Below are 14,686 nucleotides of genomic sequence, written 5' to 3' on the forward strand. Positions count from 1 at the left end.
TCAATCTCCATGTGTATATTTTCATTTTTCAATGTTTTTCATGACGTGTGCTGCTGATGTCTTGGCCAGCTCACCCTTGTGAAAAAGATCTTGATCTCAATTGGTTTCACCTGGTTAAATAAAGATTATATGCATAGGCAAAAAAAGTAGTCAGCTCATACATGCAGCATTTTTAACACCTTTAATACTGCAAAGCAGTAGGACAAAAATAATAAAAGTGGTTTACAAACGTATAGTTAAGACACAATTGGGATTAAAAAAAATAGAACATAATTTACATCAACAAACATGGAATGGTGAGTTAAAGTGGAAGTCAACCCAAACATATTTTTTTTCAAGAATATGTCCTATGCAGGGTCACTGGTTGAAACAAGGCATTCTGATTAATATTGCGTTTGTGGAATATGAGTTAAGCAGCAAAATCTAGCCATCTCAAGGGGCGGCCATTTTGTCACTTCTGTCAACTGAAAAAGACATCACGGTTGCTCAGGGCCCAGATAACGACCAATCATGGCTCAGCTTTAGAAAACAGGTGAGCTGTGATTGGTCGTTACCTGAGCCCTGAGCAACTGTGATGTCATTTTTAGTCGACAGAATTGTCAAAATGGCCGCCCCCAGCGATGGCTAAAAACAGGTGAATTAACTCTTATTCCACAAACGCAATATTTATCAGAATGTCTTGTTTCAACTAGTGGGCCTGCGTAGAACATATTCTTGAAAAAATTATGTTTGGATTGACTTCCTCTAAGGATCTGATGCATATATGAAATGAAACCGATCCACTTAAATCGTGATGTAGTGCTGTCGCAGTTTGGCCACAAGGAATTCGTGCGTTAAATTATGTCTTGTGATTATTCCAACAATCTGAAGTGGAAGGAAGATCACAAAATCAACAAGTCAGTGCAATCTAGGCAAAGGTCTAATACAGTAATCAGTGACAACATGAGATAAAGCGACTTACCTCTCCTACAGGGTTGACCACAGGTAAATGCCGTAGGCCCATTGTTCTGAACAGGTTAAATACCTGCGAGATACGAGTGTTTGGTGACACTGTATAAGGACACGGGTTCATGTAAGGAGTGACATCCTGTAAAGACGGGGAACATTTCATGCTTGGTTAAATGGAAAACACAATTTAATATTGCAGCTTGTGAAGATGGTGTTTGGCTGGAAGGGCTATACCACAATCATGCGGGGACTGAGCTGGGTCAAATCTAAGTCGTGGATATCAGGGAAACGCGGATAATCTTCAGTCATTTCTGCATATGTCAATCTGGGCTGTGTGGCACTCTGGCAGGACATGACAAAACATTGAAAGTGAAACCACAGCATTGTCTTGGTTGAGACAAATAAGTGATTGCAGGACTTCAGAATGCGGTTCAGATTTAACTCGGAGAACCTGCATACAGCGCACGGAAAACAAGAAAGACGGTCACGGATGACCACAGATATCATGGATGCGTTGCCTTTCAATTCATTTTTGATGTCTGTACATTTGTGTCACTGACCGGCTGGTTCTCGGCATAACATATGCCTCTCATGAGCAGATTGACCAGCTGAGAGCGCAGGATGAGGCCGTGGAAGGTGAGCGGCCTAAAACGCTCCTCCATTGTCCACTCCTCACTGGGGGACTGGTCTGGGCACAGGTTGGGGTAGGGCATATGCCTGAACATGACACGCAGTTATAAGCATTAGCAATAAATGAAAACAAATGAAACACAACAAAACAGATCAGGGTTGTTGGAGGAGGGAGACATCTAAAATAGGCTGGATAGGGGCTCTCGAGAACCTTGGCCTGCTTTACAGCTAAACTGTCTAATCTTATCTTATCTTACTTATCTAAACGTTTTAACGCATGTCAAAATATTTCAGCACTGTTTGCACAACTTGCTGTTCTCTAACAAGGAGCTTGAATGGCAAATTTTTAATCCATGAACCGACTAATAGATTTCCTGGTTCAATTAGAATTGCTGTTTAAACAGTCCTCTTCATCATGCTGCTCACATTTTTACATCACGAGACTAAGACAACTCCTAACGATTGAGCAACAGTATTCAAACAGGATGTGCTTAAACGGATGTGGCCACTGAGCTAGGAATGTCATCAGTAGGTTACAGCAGAAATACACAGACTGGAAGATTCACAGGAAAGCATTGAAATGGACATCCTTGGAAAGTTAGAGATTTTCATTGGAAGACAGGGGCAGCAAATGAAAACAGCAGGGCCCCCAAAATGTAACCCTGTAGAACAGCGTATGTGAGGTAGAGTGGGACTCAGAGGAACCGAGGCGAACACAAAAAGTCATGCCACTTCAGAGCGCTATCACTTATGCCCATCCGGTGCTGCAAACGAGCCTACAGTGTGTGGTCCAAAGGTGATGAAAAAAGAAATGTCACTGGAAAGCCCAATATCCCCAACTGTTTGTGAGTAGTGATGTACATTTTCATTTTTATGCAAATGTGAGGCTCTGACGTCCTACCTCCTCTCCAACATCTGCTGCAGGAGGTCCTCTCCCTCCTCGGCCGGCTCCACAGCGGCACGCTGCTCATCGCAAACGTTCCTCAGTTCGCTGGAGGGGTATGATTTCATGGATTGGCAGCGTCGTCTCTGCTCACTCGCGCGTGATACAACGCTGGATTTCTACATGGCGGATGGACGAGGGTAGCTCTTCATTAATGATCGCTCATAATAGTGAAAATGTAATCAGAGCTGTTATGACAAATAATTGACACATTTTTTAAATGTTTTTAAATGTCCCTTTGAATAAATCTTAGTGAGATACTTTTCTTCTCTTTGCTTTCTCTTTAGCTCTTTCTTCATCTGTCTTTATCTGAATGTTGCTTGTAAATGAAATGTTGGCTCACAGAACAGGGTAAAAATAAAAACTTGTAAATATTGGTCTTCAATCAGAATTGGGCACTTGCTTCAAAGAAGAAGTTAACCCAAACATATTTTTTTCAAAAATATGTTCTATGCAAGGCGGCACGGTGCGCGACTGGTTAGCACGTCCGCCTCACAGTTCAGAGGTCGTGGGTTCGATCCCGGCTCCGGCCTCCCTGTGTGGAGTTTGCATGTTCTCCCTGTGCCTGTGTGGGTTTTCTCCGGGTGCTCCGGTTTCCTCCCACATTTTAAAAACATGCATGGTAGGTCTCTGTGTGCCCTGTGATTGGCTGGCAACCAATTCGGGATGTCCCCCGCCTACTGCCCGAAAACTGCTGGGATAGGCTCCAGCACTCCCCGCGACCCTTATGAGGATAAGCGGTATAGATAATGGATGGATGGATGTTCTATGCAAGCCCACTAGTTGAAACATGGCATTCTGATAAATAATGCATTTGTGGAATAAGAGTTAATCCACTCGTTTTAGCCATCTCTGGGGGTGGCCATTTTGTCACTTCTATCGATCAGGTAACGACCAATCACAGCTCAGCTTTAGAAAACAGGCGAGCTGTGATTGCTCGTTACCTGAGCCCTGGGTAGCTGTGATGTCATTTTCAGTGGACAGAAATGACTAAATGGCCACCCGCTGAGATGGCTAAAAACGGGTGGATTTTGCCTCTTAACTCATAAATTATATTGCCTTGTTTCCACTAGTGGGCCTGCATAGAACATATTCTTGAAAAAAACATGTTTGGGTTGATTTCCCTTTAAGTGGAACAGGAAGTACCTTGAAGTGGATGTTGTTGCTGACTAGAATGTTGCCCTTCATGAAGTCCTGCTCGTTCGGGCGATTTTCGGTGACGACAGGGAAGGCGTGGTAAATGGTGGTGCGCAGGATGCTGACTAGGGATTGGACCCGGGTGTGGGGGTACACGTAGGTGAGATTGGGCTCCATTATGTCGCTAGCGGTCAGCCTGAGATGGACGACGGAGCAGAAACAAACACTCAGGATACGCATTCATTGCTGCTGACCTGGGTCAAAATTATTATTATTATTTTAAAAACGACTTAACAATTAACATTCAACAATGAAGTGACTCAAATTTGTCCACAGGCATACGTGCACTTAGAAAGGTATTATACCAAATTCAACTTTCAACTTTTAACATTTTCTTTGGCATCTAATGTGTTACTGTCTCGTGCTGTATAGTGTTTTGTGACATTTTGAGATTATCCCCATTCTTCACAGGTTTACATTGCTGATGCAAATCTAACTGCAAATGCATAGTCAGAGACAGGCCACAATGAATCACACAGGATAAATTAAAATGTGTATATGTATATTTACTGTAAACCTACATAGTTAAAAAAAGCAGAACAGAATAGCCAAAAAGCTGTTTCATATAAGTAATAGCTGGGGTTAGTGTTTTTGAAAACCAAAATACTTGTATGTGTAGTTTTTCAGTTGTGTCAAGATGTACTTTTTGATTCCTAAAAAAACCCCAAAAAAACAAAGCAGACTTCTTAATTTCTCTTAATACAGCACAATTTGTGTAGTTGTAGAGCGTTTTTATGACACCTAGTGGGGATGTTGGTGAATAAATTGTTTCAAAACAATTCCATTCATCTGTTTCATCAATAATGCATAAATTACTGAAAGCATGATTTTTACCCATGTCAACTACGGTCCAATAAAACACGTGACCTGGGCGATTCAAATCAGTGCCTGCGCTTAAATAACTGGTCCCAAGCCTCTTATTCACTGTCGAAATATATGTCTTCACTATCAAATATCTTTTATAGACAGAAATGTGGTTAAAATGAAACAAAGGGAATTGTGTGCACAGAAATCTCTTAGTTGCACGCATCTTACTTGTCCAGCTCAACCTCAGTCTCCCACTCCAGAAGTGGTACTCCTCTCAGCTGAATGTGAATGTCATAGATGCCCTTGTTGAACAAATCCCCTGTCCATTTTGCAACCTGGTGATCAGCAAGTAAAGATGAATAGAAGAATGACTTTGATTGCATGTAATGTAAAGAGAACAATCACATTAAATTAAAAAAAATAAATATTGCGTTTATGGAATAAGAGTTAGTCCACCCGTTTTTAGCCATCTCTGGGGGCGGCCATTTTGTCTCTTCTGCCGACTGAAAATGACATCACAGTTGCTCAGGGCTCAGGTAACGACCAATCACAGTTTACCAGTTTTTTGAAGCTGAGCCGTGATTGGTCGTTACCTGAGCAACTGTGATGTCATTTTCAGTCGACAGAAGTGACAAAATGGCCGCCCCCTGAGATGGCTAAAAACGGTTGGATTTTGCTGCTTAACTCATATTCCACAAACGCAATATTAATCAGAATGCTGTGTTTCAACTAGTGGGTCCGCATAGAACATATTCTTGAAAAAAATATGTTTGGGTTGACTTCCCCCTTTAAGTCAAATATTTGCACACTTGGTGACTATTCCAGTACATACTGTAACATAATCGGCATACCATTAGGGTGATCATAATAGGAAGTCCATATGTGATTTCATTAGTGGATTCAATGAGGATGACAGTAAGGCTGATGGTCATCCTAACAACGCCTCCGAGGAATGCAGCAGCTCCAATTAGAGCAAAGGTCCCAGCGTAAATGTCCATTCCCAGTTCTCTGCCACAGATAGAAACACACTGAGAATTAGCATCAATGTAGTCAATGGAATGAGAATGGCGGCATTTGGAGGATAATTTGCATAGAAAGTGCAAATAATGTAGTCTGCAAGAAAGTAGTCCCCAATAAACACCAAGGCAACAGGTAGTTAGTAGTATGTAGTAGCTCATTATGAGCATATGACTTGTAAAAACAAAGGTAAACTAACACTTTACGCTTACACTTTCAGAATGTTGGCAACCAAACGTCCAAACGCAGCGCCACACAGCAGTGAAGGGACGAAGAGACCGCTGGGTACTGACACACCATAGGTCCAACAGGCCAACAGAAAGTAAAGCAGGAAGAACACCGACAGAGTCACAGGGCTGAAAGTACCTGAGTGGTCAGACAAGAAGCAAACAAAGTCACCACCTTCATATGATATCAGATTATCAGGCTGTCATCAAAAATCACCCGCCCCAAAAAATGCAATTTCGATGGGAGTATACCAAACATAACTAACAGTGACAAGTTGGATAGACTTTAGGGGAAAAATATGAACTGCTGAAAGATCAAAGCATTTGGGCCTCAATGAATAATGGTCACGGCTTTTTGCCATGACATAGTAACCTCTTTTAGGGTATCGGTGTACATGCCCGCATCTCACCATCCTGGTGGAAAAGCTGGTGGATGGCAGCCTCCTGCGGGTTGAAGAACAACGTGGCCATATCATTATACGTCTTGTTGGAGCAGAAGTACTGGCGGAGGGTTGAGTTGATGTCCTCGCCGACAGAAATCTGAAAGAAAATCCCAAATAACTTCATATGATTACAGATTACATTTAAACAAAGATCCTCATTCACCGACGGTAGCGTTCAAAGACATGAATATTAAGGTGCTTGCACTACAACTTGACAGCAATGTAATGCTGGAGGAAATAGCAGACGCTTACTGTGGTGTTATGGGCTGTAGGAGAGTACAAGTCCCTGCATTCGCCCAACAACATGGACGCGGCAAAGACCACCACTGTTGTCACCATGGCAACAAGAAGGCTCTCTAAAACCCTATACGGACAAAGACAAACCCCTGTAACAACACGCTGAAATCGATAAAGAAATAAAAAGTCATGATTTGAAAATACGGTGTGGACAGGCGTTACCTAATAAACTTGGCCTTCGGGTGGATGTGTCTCATGCGATACTTGCTGAGGTTCTTGTTCATGCAGTTGAAGAGCGCCCCCAGGAGCCCACCCACTATACCCATCAAGACAAAGAAGGCCAGGTCTACTGCAGTCCACAAGTGGCAGTTTTTGTCTCCATCTGAACACTAACGAGTAAGACAATGGATAAGTTTGAGTCGGGTCGATTTTTTTCAATTCAAGATACAGCACTACAGTGATAAACGCGGTGACGACATGTTCATTTTACTTCATTTGAACTTTGTGACATATTTCATGTTAACTGTAGGTTCCTGTTACATCGCCTTGGGAAATTAAATTAGATTTCCATTTTTACCTTAAACTCTCCAAAGTTGAGCAGGCCAGGCAGCTGGAATGAGCCCCACTTGTTGAAGTTTATCCCCGAACGGAAAAAGTTGAGGGTGAATGTAGCAGACATGGAGCAAAAGAGCTGGAACACAAGATTTTAAAAAGGTATTATTACTACCAATTACCATAGTTATTTATTTCTGTTTTATATTCCTCATTATAGTTCAACGGCACTTGTAGTATAGTTGTACAAGCGTCAGCATATCATGCAGATGGCAGCTGCAGGTTCAACTCCCAGCCTGAGCCCTAATACCCTGCCAGCACCAGTCCTAAATCCGAATGAAAAAAATAAGTGGGTTGCATCAGGAACGGCATCAGTGTACAAACTGTGCCATACAAATCATGCGAGTGACTCACTATTTTGACCCCTGACGGGACAAGCTGAAAATTTAATGAGGGCCAATTGAATGGACACTACAATCACTAAACCACAGCCGAATGGATTTCTTCTTTTGGGATTTTGGTTAATAATTAATAGCCCGTATCCTACTGAGTGGTGAAGGTTTGCGAGTGTAAAGTGTATTCAAAGAACACTATGTGAAGCGCTTTGGCACCGAAGGTCGAAAAGTGCTATTCAAGTGAGAGTCCATTTACCATTGGCGAGACTTACCACTTTCCAAGTGAGGGCTTGGTTCCAGAAAGAGGAGCCCTCCTCCAGGCTGAACAGGGTCCCTCCAATGGGAGCACCAAACGCAGCAGCTACTCCAGCAGCAGCTCCGGCAGACACAAAGTCTCGCTTGTCCCTGAAAGAGGAAGTCAACCCAAACATATTTTTTTCCAGAATATGTTACATGCAGGCCCACTAGTTGAAATACGGCATTCTGATTAATATTGTGTTTGTGGTATATAAGTTAAGCCGCAAAATGCACCCACTTTTAGCCATCTGAGGGGTCGGCCATTTTGTCACTTTTGTCCACTGAAGATGACATCGAAGTTGCTCAGGGCTCAGATAACGATCAATCAAGGCTCACCTGTTTTCTGAAGCTGAGCCATGATTGGTCGTTATCTGAGCCCTGAGAAACTCCGATGTCGATCAATCATGGCTCAGCTTCAGAAAACAGGTGAGCAGTGATTGATCGTTATCTGAGCCCGGAGCCACTTCGATATCATCTTCAGTCGACGGGAGTGACAAAATGGCCGCACCAGGAGCTAGCTAAAAATGGGTGGATTTCTCATATTCCACAAACGCAATATTAATCGGAATGCCGTGTTTAAACTAGTGGGCCTGCATAGAACATATTCTGGAAAAAAAGGTTAAGGACAAAAAAACAGGACAGTGACAGCTGCTATGTACAATACATACGGTAATATAGTTTCTAGGTGTTAAGGAACTAAAAATTATACAGTGCTATAAGATTGTGCTCTGTGATCGTACCTGTCACTCCGGAAGAAGGGAAAATTGAATTGGATTCTCCTAAAAGTGATACTCTGAAACTGTGAAGCACAACACATCTGATAACAGCACTCAAACCGTAGTAACAGTGAAAGGTGGAAGCAACTACTACACATCGCCGGACACAAGAAAATGATAAAATCCAGGGGTGTCAAACTTATTTTCAAAGCGTGCTACGTCGTAGTTATGTTTACCTTAGATGTACTGTATCTGTCACTCTAAGATTTTACGCGTCCTTATTCCTTTCCAAGGCGAATATCTACAGCGACATCTCTTTTTCTCCTATTGTTAAGCACACCATAACACCAAAGCTTTAATGTCCAACCATTGAATCGTTGTTGAGCTCTTAGCTAATCGTTTTCCACAATGAAATTGTGAAATCTTACTTTATAAGTACATGATTATTTCACATATGCATGCTGTGGGCAGAAGAAAAACAATTCTATGAGCATGACTCCTTTTCCAATGGTGAATGCTGATGTGAGGATGTGTCGCTACTGTACTGTATGTACCTGAGGAAGGCCCGCTCCCACAATGGCGCCACTGTGTATCATTGGACCTTCTTTGCCCACAAAAAGACCTGAATGGACACAAAAACATTCCAATTCAAACCTTTTCATCAAATCTGGGGTGACAATCTCAACATAATAATACTGAATGTGATAAATGAAGTATGTGAAATGATACCTGTTCAATTCTACCAGGAAAAAAATGTATAAAAAGCCTTGTGAGTGGGATACAATGATAAAACTTAAAGTGGTTGTTGGTCTTATGATAACAGTTCTATTATCGTTTAACTGAGGCAAGTTGCAATAATTAATCACTGCAAAATGCCCAAATAAAGTTAAAATGATCTAGTGGTATTTTTGTGACATTTAGTAACAGGTTACAGTTGCATTTACAACAACGGGATAGCCATTCATCCATTTTCTATTCCATTCATCCTGTTCAGGGTCACAGGTAGACGAGTGACTTGACAGAAGGAGTGGTATCTTCAAAAAAATATCCAAAATGAAACGGCAAAAAAGAAACTCGAGCAACTTTAAGAAATCTGAAGGAATTGGTGGCAAGTACTGTTTGTGTGACATGTGACAACCATCTCTAATATGGCAGTGCATCAATGTGCCAAGCCAAAAGCTTTTTTTTTTTTTAATGAAGAGAAATAACCCAATGCCTGGATCAAATTTGCGATAACATCTTCCAAAAGCACTTGGAAAAATGTGTTCTTTATTTTGGTCTGTTGAGGATATATGAGGAATTAGAAACATCATTGAGCTTTGGAATATGATTTTGACATTTCAGCACATTAACAGCATAACCACGGCCTTGACTTGAGTCTAATGTACTTTTTAACAATGGTGAAGGTTCTTAAACTATACAGCTTGGCCTTTATTTCTTATAGAACAAAAACTGGCATTTTACTTGTGTGTTTTGACTTACCGGTATATACCCACTCTATTAAGACCCCATTATCATTTTTTTCACAGTGAAACACACCAGTAGTGCAATTTTGTTTTCTATATGTATCGCTATCTGTTGTTTTGTTATCTGGGAGGTGGCTATAGGAATATCCAATGGGATTTCCCCAAATGACAGACTTCTTATAACAAAGCCAACATGTTTAACACATGTAATAACAGTGAAAAGCAGCAGATTTGACCTTTTCAACTATCATCATACCTTACCTCCAGCTACACTAAACAGAACTCCAACAGCTTTGCAGAGAAACGTAGGTAGCCGGACAATCCCAGGGATCTTCACTCCGTTCAAGTAACTTTTGATTTCAGGAATCCCCGAGCCTGCCGCTAAGGGCTGGAAAACAACAGAAATACAGTATTCTATCACTATTTAGACTGCAATCCTACATGTTAGGTTGTGAGGCTAAAATTGCACCCGCAGTTACTGTCAGGTGACCGCAAAATAAATTAATTGCTATTTTACATCGAAACCGTTTTTTTGGGGCAAAATTTGGCTAGTCCAACAAAGCGCCAAAAGCTATAATTCTTTAAAAATATAGAAAGTGGCCACACGGTTTCAATACTTTTGGTTAGGGAATGTATACTTGATTTTATTTGTGTTCAGCCATCAGCATCCCCAAAGCACCAAGTAACCCCAGGGTCCAAGTCAGTCAATACTTAAAATTCCATACAGTATATTTGACCCCAGCTATTCGTTTGGCATAGTGACTGAGACTGACATGAATAGCAAAAATCTGTGATTTATTCATGCTCCTTTATAATTGTCATGAACATTAAAAAAAAGAAAAAACAAGAAACACAAATAAGAGGGGGACTGGGTAAAAAAAAATGTAAATGAGAAGTGGTTTCCTACGGAGGCCCTTAAGTGACATGGGGAAAAAAAAATAAAGGAATAGGTTTATCATCCTAACCAGGTTTCTCATCCTAACCAGAAACTTTCTCATCCTAACAAGAAAACTTTCTCATTAGGATAAGAAAGTTTCTCATTAAGATGAGAAAGTAGTATGCGTTACATGGGATACACTATAACGACATTTCAGTTTGTGTTTCTGTGTGAGAATGACAGTGCAGGACCTAGTTCGGTTATATTTTCACCTGGGATTTTATTTCAAGGATTACAAGTCTCGCTCTAACGACAAAGTTTTCTCATTTGAATGACAAACTCTCTCGTCCTAATGAGAAACGTCTTTATACCCACGAGCTAGCTTGTTTACCGACAAGCATAGCAGCAATGTCCTTGTAATAAAGTCCCAGGTGAAAATATAAACTAACTAGGTCCTGCGCTGTAATTTTAACAAAGAAACCGAAATGTCGTTATAGTGTCGACCATGCACGCACACTACTTTCCCATCCTAATGAGAAACTTTCTTATTCTAATGAGAAGGTTATCTCGTTAGGATGTGGAAGTTTCTCATTAGGATGAGAAACATACAAACATACCTTTTTTTTCCCCATGTCACTTTAGGGCAGGGGCAGAGCCAGAAGGTGGCTAATGGGTGGGCCTGGAAAAATCAGGGTGTGCCTGAATATTGCTCTCACTGAGCACAATCCTCCTGTACCGACGACACATCGTATATTCAAATAAAATGACAAACTGAATAATATGAAGTTCAGATCTTCCTTAGACAACCACGATTATGCCATTATAAATATTCAATAAAATAAAAAAAATCACCACGAAACACAAATTCAAAAATAATTTAATTGTTCAAAATTTAAAAGCATATTTTTTTTTTTTTCATGAATCCCAATGGGTGGGCAGTATGTCAATCTGGGTGGGCCTTTGCACACCCAGGCCCACCCATGTCTCCGCCCCCGCTTTAGGGGCTCCATAGTTTCCACCAATAACAGGAATTTAAAAAAAAAAATCCACAAATAGGTTATTCTGTTTTTTTTCCACCAGGTTTCACTTTTCAAGCTGAATTGTATGGGCCTTTCTGTGTTGAGTTAACATGCTTATGTAGGTTTTCTCTGGTATGCCATTTCCCCCCCCCCAGTCAAAAAAAACGTTCGTTGTAATCCACAAAAAACACAAAACATGGAACATTAAAGCTCAGCAAAACAATCTATGCAGAAGTACGCACTCTCACCTCAATGAGGACGAGCACACTGGCAATAAGGATGAAGGTCATGTTGAACGCCAGGAGCTCCAGCAGGGACAGAGCGAGGCAGCCTTTCGCACTGCATTCCTCTACAGCTGAAGGCTTCAGATTAAGGTAGACAAACTTCCACGCTGTGAGTTGCAGGATGTGTGTCATGCAGTAGTATGAACTGTCCTGGCTGGGAGAATGAGCATTGGTGATGCTATTTGCGATAACAACTTGAGCATGTGAAAGGCGTAACATTTAGACCGCTTAGCAAAACTCAAAACACAAATTCAACAAAAGACATCACATGGTACATTCTAAGTAATGCGGTCAAAATGCTTCTGAAAGTCATTGCTGCTGAAGTACAATTGTAAGCTTTCTAAAGGATACAGTAACCAACCAAGGAAAATTTGAGTTTGGTGAAGAAGCGTACAAAGTAATCCACAAACAGACCCAGCTAAAAGAAAAGAGAGGAAAGAAACATTTGAGAATAATCAGGCCGTAAGCGCACGTTGAAAGGCAAAACAAAAAGAAGGGGACTCCAGAAGTACATACCAATCCAACACATGCGCCAATGGCAAACACCATCACCCATCGTAGTGCTTCATACTTTTTAGCTTTCTGTTAGAAAGGAAAGAAAAATACTGAAATACAGAAAGGCAATGCAGCTTTATTTATAGCGCGCATTTCATACACAAGGTAACTACACATAGTTAGAAAACAACATTTAAAGGCAAAATATGACATTTCAGGGCAAAAGAAAGACAGAAAATTTGAAGACATTTAAAAGCAAAGTAGCAAAATAAAAAGTAGTTTACTAAACTGACTAAAAGAGTGTATTGTGTAAGAACATGATTTAAATATATTTATATAGAAATGCCCTAAAAGACCTTAATTAATTAACCTTAGTTATTGGGGAAAAGCATAGTTTTGAACCTGGATTTAAACGCATTTACATTTGGGGTAACTTCCTGTGAGCATCTTATTTCATTGTGTGCAACATAACATCTCAATGCTTATGCACCATCTTTGCTTTGAACTCTGGGCTTCACTAATTTGTGAAACAATTTTGCTGAATTCAGAACCCTACTGGGTTTATATTCCATGAGCATTTTTTAATGTATTCAGGACCTAAACCATTCAGTGATTTAGTAGCATAAAGTTTCGGACTTGGTCTTTGGTTTTTAAAGACAGTGACACCAAGTGTTTACTAACAGCAATCCCCTTTTCTTTAATGCCAAAAACATTTTACTTAATTTTTTCTCTGGCGTAGATCAAGGAAATTTTGGTTCAAAAAGACATGCCATTTCTTTTTCACAATCAGAATATCTAATCATTAAATAACATCAAAAGCGTTGGCGCCACTTAAGATGAATGCCATAATCATGACGCAATGATAATATATGGTGACAAAGTTACTAAATTGACAGCACTACGTAGCCACAATTCTCATCCGTGTCACCCGTAGTTTTATGGCCCAATCCTAACGCCATCCCTCACGTCTGTCTACACGACACGAAGCTTAAGTTTTATTTCATTTGTGAGGTTTTATAATAAATGGATAAATACTCTCATTTAGATGTGGGTGGGGTGGGTAAATAACATAAAGGATCTCATTACTTGCCCTATGAACATGAAAGGAGCATTAGGAAACTGAACACATGCACATAAACACACGTCTCTATCGAGTCTACTCTTTGCCTCCACAAATAAACAAAACCTCGCTTACCTTGTTGTCAATTCCCTCCAAAATCTCCACATAGGGTTCACTGACACATCGGTCATAATCCAGGCTCTAGTCAATAAAAAGTTTTACACTCTAACAGTGAGTGACGTAAAAACACAAACTGCACATTGAACTCAATGATGGTTTTCATTATTATCTTACTTCATAGTCTTTCCTTGGCAGAATCTCATCTTCTTCATCTCGAATTTCTCCAAGAATTGTCTGCAACAACAGCAAAAATACACTTTTGACAAGGTTAGCTAAACAACTGCACACAAAAGCATCAATGTGACTGCCTGCCTTTTCAGCATCCACCCAATGATGCTGCACAATGAAAATGTTCTTTGAATCGCGATGAGTACAATATTAGTTAGCAAAAATTGTGAGAACAGTATTGCAACTTGGCAAAATTGCTGTGCAGCCAAATCTCTGCGTTCGTTTAGTGTAGTAATAATTACTAATTAATTACTTGATAATAAGTTACAGCTGATAGTAACAACACATTGAATTGGAGAAGCAGAGCGCTGCAGCGAAAAAGACATCCCAAAGCCGAGTTTTGACTCAATTCAAAGCATACAAGTCGAATCCAACAATTCTAACATACACCTGCACAGCCAAATAATTGCAACGTCCTACCAATTCCTCTGGCGTACGCGTCTCCTCTTCACTACAACGTCTGCAGCCGAAACAGTTCCCACAACACGCCATCTTCGTTGTTGTGTCATGCTGCGTTCATAGCCTACAGGAAAATCCTGTAATTCTTCGCAAATACGTGTGTTTCAGAGGCCTCACCTAGTGTGTGCATAACGATATACACTATGAATTATCTTATATTACAAAAACAAAAATATTTTTTTCAATGTCGATAAGAACACTGATTAACGTGCAGTATTAAACACAACAGTAAAACGTGCTAGTATACACTTTTCCTATGACACTTAAAC

The 14,686-nt window shown here is 40.5% G+C and overlaps 1 protein-coding gene across 1 annotated transcript; it reads right to left on the reverse strand.

Annotated features, from left to right (window-relative positions):
- Positions 1-491: 491 nt before the first annotated feature.
- On the reverse strand, positions 492-14,468 carry clcn6 (Cl-/H+ antiporter 6). Its single transcript, XM_086024820.1, has 23 exons — positions 14,379-14,468; positions 13,905-13,964; positions 13,746-13,811; positions 12,572-12,637; positions 12,407-12,473; positions 12,020-12,126; positions 10,137-10,263; positions 8,964-9,031; positions 8,434-8,492; positions 7,669-7,801; positions 7,027-7,140; positions 6,672-6,838; positions 6,465-6,576; positions 6,180-6,309; positions 5,755-5,908; positions 5,377-5,533; positions 4,754-4,860; positions 3,668-3,854; positions 2,480-2,640; positions 1,509-1,665; positions 1,183-1,290; positions 962-1,087; positions 492-864 (listed from the first exon to the last, which is right to left on the reverse strand). The coding sequence occupies exons 1-23, from the start codon at positions 14,448-14,450 to the stop codon at positions 784-786; spliced, it is 2,586 nt and encodes an 861-aa protein (XP_085880946.1). The 5' UTR covers positions 14,451-14,468; the 3' UTR covers positions 492-783.
- Between the last annotated feature and the right edge of the window lie 218 nt (positions 14,469-14,686).

Source organism: Filicampus tigris, chromosome 1, assembly GCF_054856515.1.
Source record: "Filicampus tigris isolate MCC_2025a chromosome 1, RoL_Ftig_1.0, whole genome shotgun sequence".
Taxonomy (NCBI): domain Eukaryota; kingdom Metazoa; phylum Chordata; class Actinopteri; order Syngnathiformes; family Syngnathidae; genus Filicampus; species Filicampus tigris.

Bases quoted from the DNA above. Each gene is read 5' to 3' on its own strand.
- clcn6 (XM_086024820.1), bottom strand. From the start codon at position 14,450: ATGGCGTGTTGTGGGAACTGTTTCGGCTGCAGACGTTGTAGTGAAGAG. The intron at 7,802-8,433 runs GTACGATCACAG...TTCCTCTTTCAG, and splicing joins CCCTTCTTCCGGAGTGACAG to GGACAAGCGAGACTTTGTGT. The intron at 6,577-6,671 runs GTAACGCCTGTC...TTGTCCGTATAG, and splicing joins CCGAAGGCCAAGTTTATTAG to GGTTTTAGAGAGCCTTCTTG.